At 36.8% G+C, this 22,573-nt stretch overlaps 3 protein-coding genes across 3 annotated transcripts; all 3 read right to left on the minus strand.

Annotated features, from left to right (window-relative positions):
• Positions 1-4,904: 4,904 nt before the first annotated feature.
• cmlc1 (cardiac myosin light chain-1) lies at positions 4,905-5,665 on the minus strand. Its single transcript, XM_058375239.1, has one exon. The coding sequence runs from the start codon at positions 5,605-5,607 to the stop codon at positions 5,011-5,013; it is 597 nt and encodes a 198-aa protein (XP_058231222.1). The 5' UTR covers positions 5,608-5,665; the 3' UTR covers positions 4,905-5,010.
• Positions 5,666-7,894: 2,229 nt separating this feature from the next.
• ak5l (adenylate kinase 5, like) lies at positions 7,895-14,791 on the minus strand. Its single transcript, XM_058374537.1, has 8 exons — positions 14,492-14,791; positions 12,332-12,518; positions 10,983-11,156; positions 10,636-10,808; positions 9,374-9,487; positions 8,758-8,949; positions 8,381-8,462; positions 7,895-8,300 (listed from the first exon to the last, which is right to left on the minus strand). The coding sequence occupies exons 1-8, from the start codon at positions 14,555-14,557 to the stop codon at positions 8,284-8,286; spliced, it is 1,005 nt and encodes a 334-aa protein (XP_058230520.1). The 5' UTR covers positions 14,558-14,791; the 3' UTR covers positions 7,895-8,283.
• Positions 14,792-15,160: 369 nt separating this feature from the next.
• On the minus strand, positions 15,161-19,006 carry gpsm1a (G protein signaling modulator 1a). The gene is made up of 3 exons (XM_058375373.1): positions 18,845-19,006; positions 16,875-17,253; positions 15,161-16,211 (listed from the first exon to the last, which is right to left on the minus strand). Exons 2-3 carry the CDS (start codon positions 17,184-17,186, stop codon positions 16,026-16,028), a joined length of 498 nt encoding a protein of 165 aa, XP_058231356.1. The 5' UTR covers positions 17,187-17,253; positions 18,845-19,006; the 3' UTR covers positions 15,161-16,025.
• Between the last annotated feature and the right edge of the window lie 3,567 nt (positions 19,007-22,573).

A 22,573-nucleotide genomic window follows, 5' to 3' on the forward strand; every position in this document is an offset into this window, starting at 1 on the left:
GGTTGCAGCCACAAGCTGCAGAGGGAGAGAAGTTACTTGTGCTAAAGCTTACACTGCCATTGATTAAAAGTGCAAAGTGTTTTTAATGTGCATGGAATTTGTTGTGGCTAGTTTATTTTTACATTTCGGCCAAATTAATCTTTTTAATATACTTGAGTTGAGAGAGAAAGCATGAAAGGACAACTTCTTTAGTGAACCTTCACAGTCTCCTGGCTGCTGGTACAGCTGAATCAATTTTTCAGAAATACCTACTCAACACTTCGATCATTCAGATCATTAATTTTTAAGCCTATAGTGCAAAACAAATCTCCATCTGTCACCATATCACATAAGAGTGACTATCACCACAGCTGAAAGTAAAAATTAAACCAGCAATATACTGAAAGTTGAAGGGAAACATTTTGGGCAATGGACAAACAAGATCAGCTCTGATTAGTCCCGAAACTAAATTCAGGGTCAGAAAATGTGAACGACAGAATGAAAACAAAGAAAATGGTGACATCCGATTAATGAACATATATGGTTTATTACATTTTTTGTTAAATATTATTATTATTGGTCTAAATGCATAGACAATTGGTCTAAAAGCGTAGATAAATCCACCTTTAAACATCTCTACTCATGTCTTGGTGCATTAAGCTTATTTAATTCAGCACACCGAGGCAAAGCCTATGAGGAGTGAGAGAGAGAGAGAGAGAGAGAGTAACTACAATAGACCTTATCTATACATCAAAACATGGAAAATCCTATGAATGCCCCCTAGTGGATTTCTGTTATTACTACATTCCCTTCATTGTGAATGAAAAATAAATGGGTGTATGAGTAATTTAGCAACTGAAGAAGAATGAAGCTGCTTTATTACTAGGATTACCAGAAAACTGTGAAGGAACAGCATTTAAATGTTTATTTACTTATGATAGCAGTATTTACATATATAAACACACCAGATAAACAAAGCTAACAGAACAAAACTGTTCTTGTAATATCGATATAAAAGGCAAAGCACAAGAAGAATGCCTCTTAGTCATGCTATGCCATTTTTTAAAATAAGAATATTTGCAAGCACTAAGCTATCAAAAAACAGACTTTGTGCCAAAAGCAGATTACAGAACAAATATGGCTGATCTCACGCATATATATAGTCTAGTTAAAGTAATGGCAGCTATATTGTGGGCAAGAAATGGTCCAATTTCTCACCATTTGTGATCTGAGACCAAGGCAGCAGGAATGCAACCGGCCCTATGTATCATGCGTATGGCATTTTACCCAGCTCTAGTTAAATTTATGACTCAAATTTGAGTTGAGGGGTTGTGTTTAAGATGCCAAATTCAGAAAATTCATCAACATTATTAGCATTCCACATTGGTATGTGGTCCAGGTGAAACTGGTATGTGTGGGCTAGAACTGGACCATCACTCACTTGCTAGGATAAAGAACCAACAAACTACGTAACAAAGCAGCACCCAGTCAAGTACACCTGATGTAACTGGTGATGGCTGAATGAATTCTATTAACCAGCAAGAAATGTACATAATGATACTTATGTAGACATGAAAACTGTTCTCCCTAAAGGTTCCAAAAATCCTTCAATCATTTTTTAAGTTAAATTACTTGCATACTTTCATGCTGTCTAAATCAGTCATTCAGTCAGTCGTGCTGATGAGTATGACAGTTTACTTTTCAAAAGACTTCTTAAATGCAAACTGTGATGAATGGTAAGCCTGGGTGATGGTGATATGCCATTGTTTTTCTCTCCACCTTAAGATATCTTCTACGTATGTTATATGCTTAATTGAATGCTAAGTTTCTGATTTAGATGCAGACTAAATGTGGCTTCAGCAACGGAAAATGTCCTATTTTATTAAGAGATTCATCCACTGGTGCACACAGGCACTGCACCTAACGATGCAAAGCGATGATGTAATGCCTTTAGAGAGCACCTCCCCCTCAGTATGGGACATTCTGCACAGATTTGAGGACTGGCGCATTGAGCCGCCTTAATTCTCTTTCACTCCATAGGAATAAATGCCTATACATACTGTACAGTCAGGTCCGTAGGTATTTGAACAGTGACACAGTTTTTGTATTTTTGCCGGTGTACACCACCACAGTGGACTAGAAATAAAGAGTAGACTTTCTGCTTTAATCCAAGGGGTTTTAAAAAATACTGCATTAACCGATTTTTAACATGGTCCCTCCATTTTCACAATATTAGGCAGGTGGTTAAAATGTTATGGATATATATAGCTATTTTTAATACTTACATGCAAATCCATTGCAGTCAATGACTTCCTGCAGTCTGGAACCCATGCACATCACCAAATCCTGAGGTTCCTCCCGTGAGATGCTTTACCAGGTTTTTTCTGCAGCTGCCTTCTGTTGCTGCTTGTGTGTAGGTCTTTCTCCTGTCATTTTTTTTGCCTTTAGTAAGTGCAAAGCATGCTCGGTGTTTTTAATGTATGCATTGGGTCATTACTCATCTCTACTGTAAAGTGCTGTCCTATCCGTTTTGCAGCATTTGACTGAATCTGGTTAGAATTTGCTTATCAGTTCAATTGTCTGTTTACTTTTGAGCCTGTGAAAATGAAGCCCAAATGCAATATTTTTTGTACATTTTGTAGGTACCATCTACCGCATAGCAGGAACACACACAAGTTATTTTATAAACTCCATAAATCAATAAAAAAAATTTGGCCTATCAGGAGCACATCACAGAATCTGAAAGTAGGCGCTGTATACATAGAATCAGGTCCTTATCTAATGTGCAGCTCTTCATAAAGACCTGTAGTTGGCAGACATTGCTGTGGTCTGATTACTCACCATTCACTTGATGGATGTTGTTTGGGCTGGCTCTATTTGGAGTGTAACAGTGGTATCAGAGAGCAGAAAGAACAGATGTGGTGGGAAAGGGTATACTAGATTGCCTGTCATCACCAAAACAAACATCATTCCCCTCCATGAAACAACAAAACATGATTATTCATTGGACTCACATTACATGGTTCTGCTTTTCATAGTTAAAGAGCAAAGTAAGATTTTCATAGCAGTGTATATATAGTTTACAATGTCTAAATTACATGTGTGCAGTCTCTAAAAAATGATTATTATTATTATTATTATTATTATTATTATATTATTTTTGCTTGACACCCAGAGTCGCTAATTTTTCAGAAGAGTCTATGAAAATCCAAAGGAAATCTCTTAATCTTATGCATTTTATGCCAGTAGAAGTAAACAATTCCTAAAAAATACTTAAAGACACTTACAAGAATCAGAATTTTTGTTGTTCTATCCTTATACTCAGTAGAAGTTTTTCTCTCCTTATGACTCATGCAGATTTTCTTAGCGTACTGATATGTAAGTGAGTGAAAATATCTTCTCTATAGTAAAATTTATCTTGTATTTCCTATTAAGATTACACTCAACTATTGCACTATTACAAATATAATATTGACACATTTTTTTTTACATTTTCTTTTACTAACCAGCTTATGAAATTCTTATGAATCATGAGGAACTTAATTTAATTATATCCTATCCGTCTCAACTTATGAACAGCTTACTGTGAATAAAAACTGTGAATTAATTGGAGTTAAAACAGGTTACACTGAATTGTTTGTGGATAAAAAAAATCTAGCATAGGATCTGTAGGCTAAAATCAAATCAAATAAGCACACTTCACAACCATGATGAGGAGAAAAGCATCATTTTTGTCAACTCTGGAGACTTTGGTGTGTGTAAATGCCAAGAGATCAGTAGTTACTAAAATACTCAAACCAGCCTAATTTTTATTTTGATGTTTGATCTAAACATTACCTAAAGCTCTTGGCCTGTATCTACATGATTTAATGCAATGTGTTGCTTCCACATGACTGGCTGATTAAATGAATGTGCAGGTATACATATAAAGTTACTAATAAAGTGTATGGAAAGTGTACACTATCCCTGCTCACTTATATACAATTATAACTATATTGTAAGTCATATAATAATTAAAAGAGTTGCTCTTTTCATTGTGAACATTCCACTATCTTAAAGTCACTCCAGAAAAATACTAAATGTTTAGAACATGCAGTTTTCTGGGGTAATGGTCAGGTTGTGTCTGTATAATCTACATTTTCTATCTTTAAAATAACATAAAAGGAATAGTATACCCCCTCCTTAAGGGACAGCTCTATATTGATTCAGGATGAGTACAGCGTGTATCCCACTTAAGAGAGCCATATTATATCCACGGTGTCCTCAAAGCAAATGAGAATCAGTTCCGTTCCCAATGTTTTAGACTTTTTGGCATGTAAGGACTTAGTGTTCTGACAGAGCTTAAATTTAATCAGATTGATATTTGCATTGTATGACCTGGGAGAAAAGCAATGCAATTAGTTGACTAGCTATACAAGTGATTAAATTTTTTGATAAGCTTTTAGGACAATTACAATTGCACATGGCGTTCTTTGCCCAAGGACAAAAACTGCCACTCTATTTATATGCTTTCGGTCAGATAATTTTAGAATTCCTTTGATAGCATATCCAACAGCTCACTCAGAAACAGCTTTCTTTGTGTCTTTTCTGCACTAGGAAAACACATGACACTCGAAAAATCAATATTGTTTCATTGGCTATTGGTGAAAATAAACTAGTTTATATATGATATATGATGCTTTTCTGTAAACTGCTTTTATTAATACATATTAAAGAATTTAGACCACAGGTTCTCAGTATATTAAATTTCTTACATGGAGTGAAAAGTATTTGCTTGCCAGCAGTACAAGCAATGATTTGAATGAATTGGTGTTTTTTCTTCTTTAATCCTAGTTACTGTTTCAACCTTGCACTTTTCATTTAAAATGTATTTAACCTGACTGTACCCTACATGATACCAACAATAACAGAAAAGGCAAAATGACTGAGTTGAGAAATCAGCTTTATTTTACATGCCCCAACATCAACTTTTCCTTCAAAATGTCCTTTGAATGATGATGTCTTTAGAGTCACACAAGGACAGACTCTAGCTCACCCGGAGAGGATATGCTTGACAAATGAGATGTAGTTGATGCACCCACTTGTATCCTCTTGTCCCGTCATGAGGCGGTCCACTTCGTCTTCAGTCATTCTCTCTCCCAGAGTTGCCAGAACATGGCGGAGCTCAGCACCCATCACTGTACCATTGCCTTCCTTGTCAAAAACCCTAAGCCCTTCAACAAAGTCCTCAAATGTACCCTGGTCCTTGGCCCTGGAGATGTGCTGCAGCATAGGGAGGAAGGTATCAAAGTCCAGCATCTTGGTGTTCATTTCCTCTGTCTTGGGTTTCCCTAGAACAGCATGCACGTCAGCATTAGTGGGGTTATAACCCAAAGCCCTCATCACATCTCCACACTGGGCATATCTTATTTTCATCTCTCCAGTTGGTGTCTCATCAAATAGTGTGAAGGCATCTCTGAACTCCTCAATCTGGTCTGGTGAGAACTCCAATACAATGCTCTTCAGATCAACCTGAGGCTCTTTGGGCACCTCCTGGACAGGAGCAGGAGCAGGAGCTGGAGTCTCTTCCTTCTTAGGCTCAGGTTTTTTGGGTTCTGGTTTCTTTGGTTCAATTTTTTTGGGGGCCATGTTGCTCACGCTTGCAGCCAGTAGTCAGGAGATGGGAGTGAAGAGCAAGTTGTATGAACCAGTCTTGCGTTTTTATACATGCCTTGGGGAGTATGAGATAAGGTTTATCAGAATCAGACCACTGTCTGACTATAAATGGAGACGAATAGAAATAGACTGGAGTGGCACTTAGGTCACATTGGAATGCTTGCTATGATCCATTACAGTGCAGGTTCAACCTATATAGTTACCCTTTTGTAGTAAAATTAGCATTAGTATCTGTTGGATTTTGGTATTTCTTTTTGTTATTAAACAAATGTCTTTTCTTTGCAGGATATATATTATTTTTGTGTTTAAATGTTCAATATCTGTGTCTGGTTTAATTTAAGAACAAATGACAGCTAGTAATTTGATGAATATTGTTGTGATATTATCCATCAAAGATATATTGATTGTTTGGAGATTTATTGCACATTCCTCTATGTCAGAAGCAAAATAAATAGATGAAATGATTAGGTGGTTGTAGGAGAAGATTCCAAGAATCCACCGAAGGATCCAGCAGAAACATATGACATCAAGGACAATGGGGCATGGATAAGGAGAAGTAAAAGAGCAGCCAACATTCCATTAAAGTGCCATTTTGTTCATATGACCTTTTACATATACAAAAGGTATAATATAGAAAAGAAGGATTTTTTTGGTAGTTCTTCTGGGGAAGACATTATTGGACATTACAGTAAGAGTATGTAAAGATGGCATGCCTAATAAACAAACAAGTCTGTATGTAATTATTAACATGAACAGATTTAGTAGTAGTTTGTTACTTGATTTTCTGTGACATGATTTGTCAGTTTGTCAGTTCACAGGGAGCCATACTGATAAGGAGGATAAGGATAAGAAGGATGCTATTTTGAGAAGCACAGCATTGTTCACTGAGACAGCAGCTCTGATAGGTTTGTTTCAGGCTCCATGAACAATGACCATATACATCAAGCCAGTGTAAGATTATGCACTGAACAAAATTCACTTAATATAATCTCAGTAAAGGATGTTTCGTCTGAGTAACAGGATACACAGTTTTTATTCTCAGGGTGGAAAATGTTCCTGAAAAATCTTGATGTAAGCTATAGACCATTTAATAAAGACTTGCCTATTGATAAATACATTTGTTCAGGCAGTGTGATTATGAGCAGCAGATCTGTTAGCAAAGCAAAAGTCTGCCATCTAGTGTACCACCTAACAAAACACAGGGAAACGTTTAATTATAAACTTTCACAAGCCTAGCACGAATGTGTGCATGATGGATTGTAACTGTTATTAAGTTTGCAGACTTAAACCAGAAACAGAGACAAAGGATATTTTTAAAGAAATGCCACAAAACCACAAAGTGTGTGGGGTAAAAGTGGGATTTCAGTTGTCAAGGCTGTCATTGGACTACAGCTTGGAAAGTTGTGAGCTCAAATCCCATGACCACCAAAGCTATCACTGCTGGACCCTTGAGCAAGGCCCTTAACCCCTGTGTAAATTAGATAAATGAAGGTAGCTCTGGATGGATGGACGGACGGAAGGACGGACGGATAAATAAATTCATCCCAAAGGGAAATTTACATAATCATAAAGGATAATGCCTGCCAAATGCCGTAAATGTGCTTAATGTTGTAGAGAATAGATGTACAGATTCTACACATTCTTGCAATTATGAAATCAGCCAATATAATCGTGCAGATACAGGCATGTAGCTTCGGATAATGTTTGCATCAACCATCAGAATGGGGAAAGAAGGTGATCTCAGTGATTTTGACCATGCTAAGATATAATCATGCTAGTTTGAGTATTAGGGGGTAATTAAGAAAAAACATCCAGTGAGTGCCAGTACCGTGGACAGAAATGCCTTGTTGATGAGACAGGTATTGAGAATGGCCAGACTGATGTGATTTGATAGAAAGGCTACAGTGACTCAGATACCCATTCTTGTTCAATTGTGGCAAGCAGAAAAGCATCTCAGAATAGCAGAAGACCAGATAGGGTTCCACGTCTGTCAACATGGACCAGAATCTCAAAGAAATGTTTCCAACATCTTGTGGAATCCATTCCAATATGAACTGAGGCTGTTTTTTAGAGCAAAAGGAGGCCATAGCCAGTATTAGTATAGAGTTCCTTATAAGTTCCGTATAAGTGTCTATTGGGGTAAAGAGACATGGGTTATATTTCTATTGTCTGCTTTATCTTCTGTTTAGTGTTTAATGTCATGCCCTGGCAAAAAAGGTCAAACATTTATTTATTAAGACTTTTATTTAAAATAAAACTTTTTATAATCCAGAAAATGACTTTTTACTTATCAAGATATTTTTATAAGGTGACAACATTAGAAATTGCTTTTAAATAAAATCATCTTTTTACAGAAAATTTAAACAATTCTTTGTTTGAAATTCAGATACATAAATAATTAGAAGAGTAAAACACAGGTTAAAGCAGAGCAGATTTAAGAAAAGAAAGCAATCTTCTCAAATAATCAAAGCCTCTTGCATGGTCCTGGCAAGAAAAGTTCTTGATCATGCTTTTTTTTTTTTGAGAGAGAGAGAATGCAACAAGCTGGCTATAAGAAGAAATGCCTTTAACTGGTTTAAAAATGCTCTTTTTTTAGTTTTTAAATAAAAAGATAGTGTCCATCACAGAGAAGCGTGGTAGTCATAGTACTTATAAAACTTTTGGTTCTGCAAAGGAATCATAAAGTAAAAATTAGAAACTTTATTTCAAATAAATTGTATTGTAGCATAAAATTTAAAGGCATTACCTGCTTCTTTTGAGAACAGTTTGTCTTTCACTACGGCTCTGATATCTCTGAAAATGTCATCTTCTTCTCGATCTGCATCAACCTGATGACAAAATGATTTAGATTACTATAAAATCCCATACTGAATTTCTATGATGGCTTTCATCTTACTGTTTTGACAGCTGATTTACAGGCTTTGTTTATGCAAACAAATCTATCAAACACTTTTTCAGTAATCTTTAACCATTGTTCAAGTATTTAATTGCATATAATTGGTAACTACAATAAAACAAATGGGAACGGTATCTAGATCATAAAGTGTGTCCAGGTCCAGGAAATTTAAAGCATATGTACATATCACACAAATATATGGACTATGACAAAATCTGAGCTCTCACCCTAATAATTAGTCCTCTCTCCTGGTAATACTTGGCTATGAGGCTTATGTTGTGCTTGAAGGTTTCGAGTCGCTTCTCAATGGCATGGGCATTATCATCAGGCCGACCCTGCTGCAGGGCACGTTTCTCCAGGCGCTGACGCAGCTGCTGATTAGAACAAGCTAGTAGGATCACCAGATCTGGAGAACCAATCTGACAAGAGGAAATGCTCAATTAAAGGATTTTTATGTAGCTGTGTTTTGCTGAACATACAGAAGAATGAAAGTTTATTTGATGGTTTCAAAAGCAGCTTTAATCAGTAATTAGCATCACTACAAATTAGCACTTTTTATATACAGTGAACTAGCAAGTATAAGAAAAAGTATAAGTATTTTCACTAAATACACTGTGACACTACATCTGAAAGAAAGAAAGCCATGCCTCAAGAAACCTAAAGAGGTCAAACATATTATGTTTTAAAAGCAGGCTGTGAATGAAAGTTCAGTGGGGTTCTAAGCATTACTGTAAGTAATGATTCAATCTGCAAATTAAAGGTCTCTGAAGATGAAAGTAACAGAAATTATTATCGCAGTGTATAATTAGATCGCCTCGTTGCTCATCTTAGTGAATTGCTCACTTGTTCTTCAAAGGTGAACACCTGAGATATTTCCCGTGGGAATCCATCCACAATGAAACCTTTGGCATCTTGTTTCTTGATGAATTGATGCTTGAGCTCCTCAATTGTCGTCTCCTAGAGAATTTAATCTCAGACTGTGATCAAGGCAATCAGCCCATTGCATTATCAAGTGTTGTACTGTAATATAATAACAGATTTTTGTTAAATTGGCATGACTACTTGCCTACTTTTAATATGTTTAATGAAAATGTAAACTGTTTGTATTTTGCCATGGGGTATTAGACCCATGATACTGACTCAAGATGACTGACTCTAATGTTACAATTAACAGAGCAGTCTACTAGAAATAACAAATAACAATAAATTGAATTTTACAGGCTTAGAGAAATGTTAAAAAATCTTTAACAATACTAATCCAGGCCAAGCTGTAACACTTATTTTTAAGGTTTATTGTGTGAAGCCCTTATGTTTTAAAGGATGGTATACAGCCTAATATTAAGAAGTTAAATGTATGATTACATTGACTGAATGTGTTGCTAGTAATAATCAAATGATGTTACTAGTTAACTAGTGTTAACTAGTGAACCCATGGTTAATCATGTACTAAAGTACTATTAAATACTATTAATAATAACACCTGCACATTTCACCACTTATTTTAACAGCTAATCTTGTAGCAGCAGTGCCATGTATAAAATCATGAAGATACAGGTTAATGTCTAAATCAAACATCAGAATAAAGAAAGTGTGACCTCTGTGACTTTAACAGTGTCATGGTAGTTTGTACCAGATGGGCAGGTTTGTATATTTCAGAAGATCTCTTTTTCAGATACAACAGTCTCTAGAGTTGTGGTATGGAAAATGACTCACCCAAACTGGACAGTTTAAGACTGGAAAAAAACCAGGGGATTTTTTTTCCTAATCATCAGCTGTCCACTGTGGGTAATTCTGTTCCCATGATAGCTTTGTTCTTTGCTGACCAGAGTGGAACCCTATGTCTGTTGTTGATGTAGCCTATGGACCTCAAGGTTGAATGTTTTGTGCAGGTTGAAATGCTTTTCTGCTCACCACAGGGAGCACCAAAGAGTGCTTATACGAGTTATTATATCCTTCCTGGCAGCTCAAATTAATCTGGCCATATATTCTCTTATTAATATGCAGATATGCAGGACAGTTAGTGTATCGCTGTATCATTTGCTGATATAATTTAGCACTATAATGCAATGAAGGTTCTATGTCGTAACAGAACTGTCACACCATACCTGAGGTGCCAGTTCTCCATTGGCGATGATTTGAGCGATCAGTTCCCATTTTCTGTCACTGGGAGCATGCTGAAGCAGCTGGTTTCTTAAAATCTCCCCAACAGACACACACTCAAAGTCATAATGAGCTGCAATCTTGGCTGTCTGGGTGCCCTTTCCACTGCCTGGACCACCTATGGAGAGAAAATGACTAGAGAACTAAAAGCTACAATGAAATAAATGAAACTGATCAATAAATATCAATACATACCGTTTGAGATTTTATTCTGTAAATAGCAATAGGCAGTAGCACAAATGTTATGAGTTATATAATGCATTAGCCTTCAAGGCCACCCAAACCACCTCACCTATGATGAATATGATGTGTGGCCTTGGCTTTAATGGGTCAAAAACATCATACTCCTGTATGAGGCCAGAGGACTCTGTCATATCAGAATCACTCTCAATGGAGAACTGAGCCTGAATGGGAGGCAGTCTGTCATAGCGTCGGTAAGGCCCAGGACCAGGACCAGGACCACTGTCTATGGAAAGTGAAACATAACACACAATAAGTTCCCCAGAGCTGACCAGATGTAATTTGGGTGAGGGACCATTCTTAGCAAAGCAGAGACACTCTTATGAAAGTGTGTTTAAGGCTGGTACAACAGTGATATTTGGGGTTTAAAATACTATTGACTAATTTGCCATTTTATTACACACATCAACCTTATTGGTCCACCATGTAGGCATAAAGTCATAAACAGTATAGCTCATCTTTCTCCATGCACAATTTGTGTTGATCACTCTCTAGCATACAGGTGTCAAATGCTAATTTGCAAAAACAATTATAGTGAAATGGCCCATAGAACTTACTTAGTCATCATTTACACACTAGACCACTCTAGATCTGCATGGCATACATACCACAGAACAGCATGCAGGGGCTCCCACCTAATAGGTCTAAAGTACTGATGAAAATGAGACAGCTATCCTCTGTGTTTGATACTTTAACATGCATCTAAAAATATTGCATATGCTTGGGGTATTGCACCTTTGAGTGATTCAAAAATTGACGCCAAATCCCCAAATCTCCCCGTGTAGAGACCAACAGCAGTGCTGGAAAAAAGAAAAGTTGATGCCATATAAAGGTAAGAGGTGGGGTACTAAAGACAAGAATGTTCTTAGCAGTGGTAAGCCTGTTTGTCTGTCTCCTTAAATCTCTTTCAAAATATAATTTGGAAAGCAGGTGATTTAAAAAAAAAAAAAAAAAAAAAAAATTATGAATGAAATGTAACCATTGGTTACTTCAGGAATTGCCCGTTTCTAATTAGTCCATATTGACATTGTTAATCATTGTCTGTAAAGGCACTAATTAATGAAACATATGCTTTCCTGTATGTGTAATCTTGCATTTTAGATCACTTAGTTGTATCTCAGGTTTTTTTTGTTCATATAATATAAAAATGAGTCCTTCTGGCTGTTGCCTGTGTTTGAATTACATTATTCATTGTTTTTCGTATTTTTCCCCCATGCTGTCTGTTTACACCAAGATTCCCAGAAAAGCCCTTAATAAAGTTTCACTGTACTTGCATCCCACTGCTTTTGCATTTTGAATGTTGGCATCAACAGGCTTTTATCATTTTTATCAAGATATTATACTGATTAGTTGACAGACATAAATAAATCAACTGTGCCTGATTGCATTCAGCAGAATTACCTAGCTTGCAGGGAGCTTTCTTTCCTTGGGCAGTGGTAATCGGTGGTAATGGTTTACGGTCAGGCATGATGAAGGTATCCCAGGTCACACATTCAGGACCTCCCAGCTCTCTTGCTTTCTGCAGGCAGTTTTCTAGGAAGCCCAAAGGGTCCTCAGGGCGGTGATACATCAAGCCAGTCAACATGCTCTTGGAAAGAGTCATACAGAATTAATGGTATTAATATAAATGCCTTATACATATACAACATACGTCTAGCTTGATGGATAAAGTCCTACCCCTGCTGATTTATTATTTAAAGTTATTCAGATAACATATTTAGCCACAACCTTGAATACCTTTTTTTTATTATTACTTTTGTTTTATGTATTCCAAATATCATAGTAAACAGACCATGCTTACACAAACCAGAGCATACAGATTCCTGGACAGCTCTAGATAGACATAGACATGCGAGATAAAAAAGACAGAAATAAAAAGCATAGTGGAGAAAATGATAATTGCAAATGGCCACTCTATTCAGCCCACACAGCTGTGCTGTGGACTGCTCAGGTAAAGGACTAGAAAACCCTTGCGTTAATCAGCCATATTCTTTTTATGATGCAAAAACAGATGCTGTGCATTTACATGTTAATCCACTGAGTGTGCAGATTGAGAAATAATCAGCTACTAAATAAGGCATCAGGGCAGATGAATAAGCATTGACGGTATCCCTAGTAATAATTAAATAATAATAATAATAATAATAATAATAATAATAATAATAATAATAATAATAATTCTCTTCCCAATTCTTGGTGTTTTCTGGATACTAACATGACAATTTGTGAATGAAGTTATTCAATAAGTTATTACATAGACTGAATATTCTGAACATCCTGTTGTCTTTTGCATTTTGCGATGTGAGAAAATAAGGTTTAGATGTGATATGTGATTACCTATCACTAATAGAATGTATTGTCTACCTGTATAATGTGCCTACACAAACTCATTTTCATTAATGCCTGAAACCCCTGGTGAATGTCAAATCAGTGTGCCTGCCTCTCTCTCTGCTTCTCTCTCTCTCTCGCTCATTCTTGTCCTTTCATTCTTTTGGTCTGTAAGTATGATGATTCACATGAGGTAAATAGGCAGCGTGTTGCCTTGGAGACAGCCAGTGCACTACATGTGGAGATTTCAATCTTTACCTATCGCCAAAACCAAAACCCTGTCATATTCATGGATTTCATACAGAAATACTGACCTGCTTATCCCAGTATGAGGAATTCACAATCCCACATGTTTCTCCATATAACCTTATAAACTACAGAGTATAATAAGTGTTCAATTTTCTATTGAGTACACTTGCATGTGTTTACTAACCTCTACATTCATTTTAACTGATTTGTATGCATCTGCATGAGACCTCCTTCAGAGTTCAACCTCCTTGACACTCTCAAAGCAGAAACTTGCCACTTGCATGCAAACTTGTGGATCAAGACTCTGCAATCAGAGCATCCCACTCAAGGATCACCATAGCGACACATTTCAAGTATCTAATTTGCTTTTTAACTGTCCAAATGAAAGAGAGATAAGCCTATACCACATTTCTTGCAACACACCGTCAGCACATTTCCAGCAACCAAAAACAAGTGGGTGATTTTTCAAGGGCAAATTATAACTTGGATAAGAAACTGATTGCTTTGTGAAAGTACATTTGATCTGTTATCTGTTGTCATCATCAATTTATCAATTTCAAACTATACAGAGTGCACATATTGCACGACAACACCAATGAATCATTAATGAGTAAATGCTTTCAAAACGCACTATGCAGAGGGAGTGAAGATCCAAGAAACACACAGTAAAATCGATATCAACTACTGATGATAACACAACGTATTTAAGAGCAATTTCTTCAGACAGAATGCTTTAGTGAAAGTAAACAGACTGGCACAGAAAGGTCTTTGCGTGGAAACTTTTTAAACACAATGATTATATATATATATATATGTATGTATGTATGCGCAACTGATACTCATTAGAGATGTTTACAGCTGTGTTCGCACCCTAACCTGTGCACTTGTCATCAAGGCAAAACAATATGTATCCCGATAAAATACTTCAGTAAGTTTTGGTTTGCTTGTTTTTGGTTTCTTTGCCTAGAGATTTCTTTGCCATACCTCAAACAGATGAGGGATCTGTCGTTTGGAGAGATACTCCTTGGCGTCGTTGGTGTTCATCTTCATATAATAGAAGTCAACCAAATCCGCTGGTGAAACGAGCGTCCGGTGGAGTAGTCCGCTCTGCTCAGGGTTGCCAGTTTGAAATGACCGTAATCCTCGTTTATATGCCTTTCCAATTTGCAACAGGACAACACGGGAACTTTGTCAAAATGATTATATATTAAATATTTTTGGGTTTTTTTTTAAAAAAAAAAATACGTTAACGCATTTTAAAATCTCATGATTTATCAGGACATCCTGCCTGTTTACGCGCACGCAAATAACACAAATAAATCTGGCAACAACGCACTCTGCGATTTTACGGAACCATTGTGTGTGTGTGTGTGTGTGTGTGTGTGCGTCTCAAATCCGCGTAGACCAATACCATAATACACAATATTATCAAATGCCGCTTAGTGTGCTAGTATGCTATTTTGGACACATCCTCAGTTTACTCTATTAATGCTTTAATTCTGATAATGGAGATAGTCCCTGCACATTAACATTAGTGTGTACGTGACTAATCGAGGTGAGATCAGATTATGAGACAACATCATAAAATGATTTCATTCATTGTGAAAACTTTTCAAGTGAATTAGATTCAGCTCCTTGATTGATGACCAGACATACTAAAACACTCATTTATTTACTGAAACAGGTCAATGTTATGTGATTAATTTTAAGAGACAATTAACATGTTCTAATATTGAACATACAAAATCTTTACTTAAAAACATAATTCAAGCTCAGTTGAATAGTTTTTGGGTTGGAGTGTGTTTCTGTAGTTAAAGTGGTGTTTTCATTTCTTTAATGTTTTTCATTTTTATCAAGACAAATGACCCAAAAAGGTCCCATTGATAAGTTACCGTTTGCTAGGTGCATCACTCCTATCAGCTAGAAACCAACAGATTCATATTCAGATGTGGTGGGATATTATTTTCCACTTGAACTGAAAATGAAACGAGTGACAGTTGCTGTGACACTGACGGTTAGTTGAATTACTATTAAAATGATTAATGCATTAATTTGCCATGGTGGTTTGTTGAATTGGAATCCGAACAAACATATATGCAGAGTATATTCTTTTCCCCCATTCCTTCACACAACATAGTCTAGTGGTCTAATAATATTTAGGCCTGTTTCCTAGAAGTGTTTTCTAAGATTTTCTTTACACACTTGAGTGTTTTCTCCTGTAACATTTTTTTATACATATGAAACAGGCCATGTTAGGGCACAAGGACCTGTTAATGAATTAATGGGTTCATCTAGATATAATTGGAGGAGAGAAGACATTAAAATGTGCTTTGCAGTGATGCTCTAATATTGAGAAAGAATATTCCAGATTTCGAGCCACAAATCTGGGCCAGTAGGAAGGTCAGCTAGTTCCAACAATGTCTGCCCAGACTTTGGTATAGAGATCTATACCAGGACAAGCTTGTCAATGTCAGTGCTTAAACATGGCTGCAGAAGTCACTCTTAATTGCTGTAATTTCTAACTGGTTGGCTTGGACTTGGACTGGTTGGGTTCAGAGTCTGTGGCATCATTCTCATCAGGATGGAAGGAGACGCGCTGTTCATCCATTCGTTTAGCCTGTACTCTTTGAATGAGACTGAAAAAGTCTTCATCTGGATCTGGAACTGGAGGCAGTGAGCACCTCTGGTCATTGATCCGGGAGGACTGACAGACACATTGGGACAAATTGAGAAAGATACTCAATATTTGACTCAATTTCTCTTCATAATAATACTGGATAATACAGTACATGGCCAAAACTATGTGGACACCTGACAGTTACTCCCATATGTTGGCTTTTCCCAAATTGTTGCCACAAAGTTGGAAGCACACAATTGCTTAAGAATATCTGTGAATGTTGTGGCATTAAGATTTCTCTTCACCTGAAACAAGGAGCCCAACTGGGATATGTTCTATCATGACAAAACCCCTGAGCATAAAATGAGATAAAGATATGGTTTTCCTAGGTTGGTGTGGAAATGGCACAGAACTCAGACCCCAACCACATTGAATACCTTTGGAATAAACTGTAATGTTTTGCTTAAAATAAATTCCTGATCTCATCAATGCCCTAATTCCAAAATGTAGTGGAACACCTTCCCAGAAGAGTGGTTGAGAGGCTGTTATACCAACAAAGGTGGGACCAACTCTATATTTTGCCCATGGTTTTGGAATGTGATGTCCAACAAGCACATACGGGGTATGATGGCGTTCACAAACTTTTGACCATATAGTGTATTTTCTGTGTAGTTGAATAAATACATTGGTGTGAGTAGTTCAGTGAACAAAATATTTTATGCAAATTATTATTTTTCAGTGAGTTTTTACCTGATATTTTATGAGCATGTTAAAGAAATCATCACTGAGCTCCTGTGGATTACAGGCTTCACAAAGTGGGCCAATGTTGTTCTGTGCTATTGTGATACCCAGCCGATCTCCTATACTGGCCCTCTGGTCATCCAGTCGTCGGCTCTGTGAGCTGGCTATCAGATCAAAGAGCTCCTCTGTTTGGGTGAGGGAAATGAGGGAGGTGGCTCCGGACAGCAGTGGGGACTCACATTCAGATGACCGTGCTCCAGCTGGGGCCTCTCCTGCCTGGCCGTTGGGTTGTGGAAGATGCTGACAGCGCCGGTTTTCCATGTGGTTGCTTGTAAAATCACAGAGGACTGTGAGGAGGGAGTCCTCATTAGGGGAGCCTTTGCCTTGTCTTTTAGAAGAGAAGAATATGGTAAGTAAAATGAGACAACTAAAGAGACAACTGTAACTAATTAGGAGTGGGCCTTGGAAGGAATGCTTGAAGGCAAATCAAAAGAAAACTATAAACTCTGTGAGAAATTAGAGTCTGTACTCCTTGTAGACTTTTTATCCAAAAATCTGCAGATTACGGTTTGGATATCCCCAGCCAGATTGTGAATTGGAGCTAAAACTGTAAAAGTCATATAGTATAATCAGACAGAACCAAGTAATTCTTCACAAACTGATGAATATATCCCATTCACTAGAGTAATTTAAAGGAGTTATTTTGCTAGTTAGTAGTAGGTAGCTAGTCAGACAAGGCATATCTGTTGTTCAATATTTAGCTTATTAGTTAGAGCTAAATGGCTAATATACACTCTTAAAACATACTCCTACTGTAAAAGGACTGCACTTAGTGTGTAGGAAAAGCTTTATAAATACACTACATGCATACTACAGGTTAGGACACTTTTTACTGAGAATGTATAGCATAAAATAATTGAAAAAATATATTTTATGCTATTTTTCATTAAAATGTAAAAGATGTGTCACACAGCTAAAGACCACGGTGGCATGAATTTTGAAATCATATTTATTTTCTTTTTTTACACACAGTTTGGTTTCACTTTAGCATGTAAGAATCACATGCGGCTTTAGATTAGAATGATAACCGTTTCAGACACATGCTATTTTATGCAACTGTTCAAATGCCAAATATTCAAATGTCATTACTTAGCCAAATTGTGTCTATTTAATGATCGTGAGAATGTGTGATGATTTGGACATGTAGTTTGCATAATGCTAAAATGGAAGCCATAACATTCCCTTATAGCTCCTGAACAAAACATGAAAAGAAAAACTTCAGGCAGGAATCATGCCTTGAAGGATCAGTTACATTTAATGTAATGGGGAAAATGTGTACAAATTATGGCCTGTTGTTGAATTTACTTTGTTAATCAAACTGGATTGAAGGTGTTATTGGTGGTTTGAGAGATTAAATATGTAATACATGTTTTATTTAATGTAGTTTTAAACTTGTTTATTGAATCTATCTGACAAACACACTGGAGAACAGACTTAAAATTTACATCAAGTCATTAAAATGAGAATTTACGTGGAAAGTCATTTAGCTTGTACCTCAAGTCAGCTTGCATAAACAGTAAAAAGCTTCTAGGTTTGTTCCTTTAAATTGTTTGCCGTGCTGGCACCAAAACTAGGTCACAGAGCCTAGTCAGAGCTAGCATGATGTACAAAGTAAGGCCTGACAAAGTTTGAACAAGTTAAACAATTACAAATAAATGCAGGATTTATTCTAGTTTGCACATAAAATTCTTTACCATAATTTGAATAATAATTAAAGATGAGCCTAATTATGAGAGGTACATGACAAAAGATGTTTTCATATATAGAATATATCTTTGCAACAACTTTAGATGTTCAAGTAACAGCTATTGAGGTTCACACAAGCACTTGCTGCACTGGGCTGTTTTTGCTCTGAATAGCCTCAGATGCCAAAGCCCAATCACAGACTGAATGAATTCCTAGGCAGACAATAAACACACCTTTCTTGCCCGACACCCAAACGTGTTTGTTATTGAGCAGAGGTTCCCAGCTTGCTTATCTTCATCCGTAATGTAAAAAAAAACAACAACAAATGAAATATAAAAGAGATCTTTATAATCCAGCAAAGCGTGGTGCACTTGCCATTTTCACACACCCAGTTTTCCTATGAGTGGGATTGTGTCTCTTTTAGAGGGGGAGAGGAAGAGAAAAAGATGGGTGGGGGTTGATGGGGCGCATTTGCCCCTCTCAGCTTACATCATGGTTGCTATAGGAACTGCAAATCGCTTCCCAAATCTTGCTCCTGTGTATTCACACACTTGTAGACAGCTAGACGTGCAAGCACACACATTCGCCGAAGAGACAGACAGATACAGACAAGGACATGCAGGATCAAATGCATACACAATTGCTCTTACTGTCTGGTAAGCATTCCTGCAATACCGTGTGTCCTTCATTAATACTGAAGGAGCTGTTATGCTTCTTTTTCTGTCTACTGTCAGAATAATCACACATCAGTTTCTTAGGTATAAGTGGTCAGAGTTTATATTATTTATCCACTTATTTTCCACAGTGATTGATGGAAAAATTAGTTGCTGCTCCATGGAGAAAGGGGGTGGGGGTGGGCAATAACGATTGAAACCGGGGAAACCAAAGAAACACAGTGTAGCCTGGGGCCTTGCCTGAATTGAATGGATGAATGCCCATTCGTTCAGAAAGCCCTGGGGAGGAATAGAGCCGTCTCTTTCTCTCTCTCTCTCTCTCTCTCTCTCTCTCTCTCTCTGTCTACCTCTGTTTTTCTCTCTCTTGGTAATTCCCTTGGTTCAGCTCTGCATGCCAGCCAGCAGGGCAGCTGCTATTGCTGGTCCCCAGGTCTGTATCTGTCTCAGACCCATTGCGGTCCATCCAGCATGCTGAACACACACTCCCACATACACACCCACAGCTGCTTCTCGTTTCTCCCTCATACACCACTGCACTGTGGCCCAGCTGCATGGATCCTGTAAACACTTGTATTTGTGTGTGGGTGAGCAGATTGAATAGTCTCAGTGTGATTGGTGTGCAGACACCCACTGCTGTTTGCTTGATTGAGTGGTCGGGAAATGAATATATTTGATTGTTTTGTTTGTTACTCTGCAGTGAAATCCTCATAGGATGCTGTTACAAGAAAACACAAAATCAATATGTTTGCAGGCAGAAGTGCCTGAATATATCCCCCATTTCTCATTTCCTTCAAAGGTGTCCTTCCTGTATGGTCTACTGTAATGGAGGACTTCTAAACAAGAGTCTGCACTTTTACAGAGACCCCATGAGCTTTCTGATGTCTTCAGATGATTTATCAAAGCAAGACATGGCGTCACTCCACATACAAAACTAAACTAGGTTCAGCCCTCTATTTAGTAAGTTCTATGACTCCAGGGAAAATCGTCGACTTTTGTAAACTCAATACTGAGGTAATGAGGTTCAAACTGTTATTCCACTACTGTGAAATCTGTGGAAAAAAAAAAAAAAAAAATGAACCCCTGCTGCGAGCTCACATTACAGACTATATAAAGTTTTTCACTAGAGGCCTTCCCTCTAAAAGAAAAAAGTATAAAAATGTTGCTGTCCACATTAAAATATTTTTGTCCCTCAAGATCATGAAGATTCACAAAGCATAGGGTAAAATGCGTTGCATTAAAAACGTCATCCCAATGGACAGGAGTGTAGTACATGTCTGAAACTGTATGCGCTTAAACAGAGAAATCAAGAGGCCCGTACAGATAGTTTGACTTGATTAAACTCAGCTTGTAATTCATGGCACCCTTTATGAAATTAATACAGAAAATAAATAACATGGGATCAATGCAGCACTTAATATTTAGTGAATACTAGTCCATAGAAAATAGCAGCATTGGGCCTCCTCTTTAAATTTAGTTAGCAAGGTTTGATACACTGACAGAGGCATTTCCACTCTGCACCTGATTTTAAGCGTCCATATGGGATTGTGCATGTGGAGCACAGATTTATAAAAGGGTCAGATATGCAGATTTAAACCAGCAAAACACTGTGCTGGTTTACCTTCATGGTTTCGGCAGAGGATGCACAAGCTTCAAAACAAATGCGAATGATGCGAATAAGCAGGGAATCGTTATGGGATTGTATGTAATACATTCACTTCCTACTATGGAATGCTTAGAATAAATAGGATACAGGAATCATGGTACAGACAGAGTTTCAGGGATTCGGGGATTGCGTTGTAATGCACTGCATCAGTATCATTTCGATTAATGATAAATGAACAGTCTAATGAACGCTGACAGTTAATAAAAAGCAATGAGCTGAGTAAAATGGCGCTGTGTGGGGCGCGAGCTTTCTGTGCGCGACTCTGCGCGTGCTGCGCTAGGACACTGTTACTAAGAGAGCGCGTGACAAACATTCTAACAGATTCGGTGCATGGCAGATCGAAACTGAGGTCATCAAATTTACTCAGAATTACTGAAGGCATTAGTGATTAGAATTAGTGAGTTTAAAGCCTAATTGCTAATTACCGATTACTTTACGACTTCTTGACTGCGTCTGACATACCGAGGTAACTTTTGCTTCTCCTTTTCTTTGTACGTTTTGGTGATGTGTGCACGTGAGCTCAAATTCTACCAGAACCATAATGCATTATAAATAATGGTATATAAACTGATTAGAAAAAAAAAAAAAAAAAAAAAAAATATATATATATATATATATATATATATATATATATATATATATATATATATATATTCTAAATAAATAAAAATGTAATTGCAATTGATTTCCAGCTGGATTCCTAATAAAATATTTAAACAGAAATATTTTAAGTAAATATAATACATGAATCAACATTGATTTAAAAAGAAGATGGTATATTTAATAGGGTAAAAATAGCAGTCAAATATTAAGCTAAAAAAATCTCTTTGTGGCTTTCATCCAGATATTTCAGGATCACTATTGGTTTGTTGCTTTGTTGTCAGGTATACTCAGGGGCATGTTAATATCAGTGGAAGTAATGTTTTGCACTCAAATGTTTATGTTCATGTAATGTCTATGCTAATATATTTACATTGACAGTAACAGGAATAGGTAGAGATAATTGCTATTAATAAAAATGTATATATTGTAAAGAGCAAACTCACAGCCAGAAAAAACTGGTGTGTCAGGTAAAACAGTTATACAATGGACAGTGGGAAAACTCTGTTACTTGTATAATTTTTGTATGTGAAATCCACATTCATACATACAAACAAAAGTGAGATGATTTATTGCTTATATACCTTAAACATTAAAGATTTTGATTAGCATTTCATTTCCTAATTTTCTTACGTAAACATATACAAATGGGTAAAGATAAACCTAAGTGAAAACTGGTGGCTCTGTTGTTCTTTGGGAGTAATTTACTTATTTGCTAGCATTGTTTGGTATCACTTATCCCCTTAGTGAAAGGCATCACTGCAAATCAGTACACATTGTATGTGTTGTTGAGGATAAAAATAGATGTAAATCATATACCATGACCTTTACAGTCACCAGAACTCTTAACTCTTAACATCTTACACACCACATTAACATCATCAAAACACTGAGTGATTGACTGAATAACAGATAAATGTTTATCTGCAAGATTTTTTTTTTCTGGAAAAATTATGTTTGAAATGTTAAATTCTGCTGTTCTATACAAAATACATATATACAAATAAATAAATATCTAAAACAAA

This window comes from Hemibagrus wyckioides, linkage group LG22, assembly GCF_019097595.1.
Source record: "Hemibagrus wyckioides isolate EC202008001 linkage group LG22, SWU_Hwy_1.0, whole genome shotgun sequence".
NCBI lineage: Eukaryota > Metazoa > Chordata > Actinopteri > Siluriformes > Bagridae > Hemibagrus > Hemibagrus wyckioides.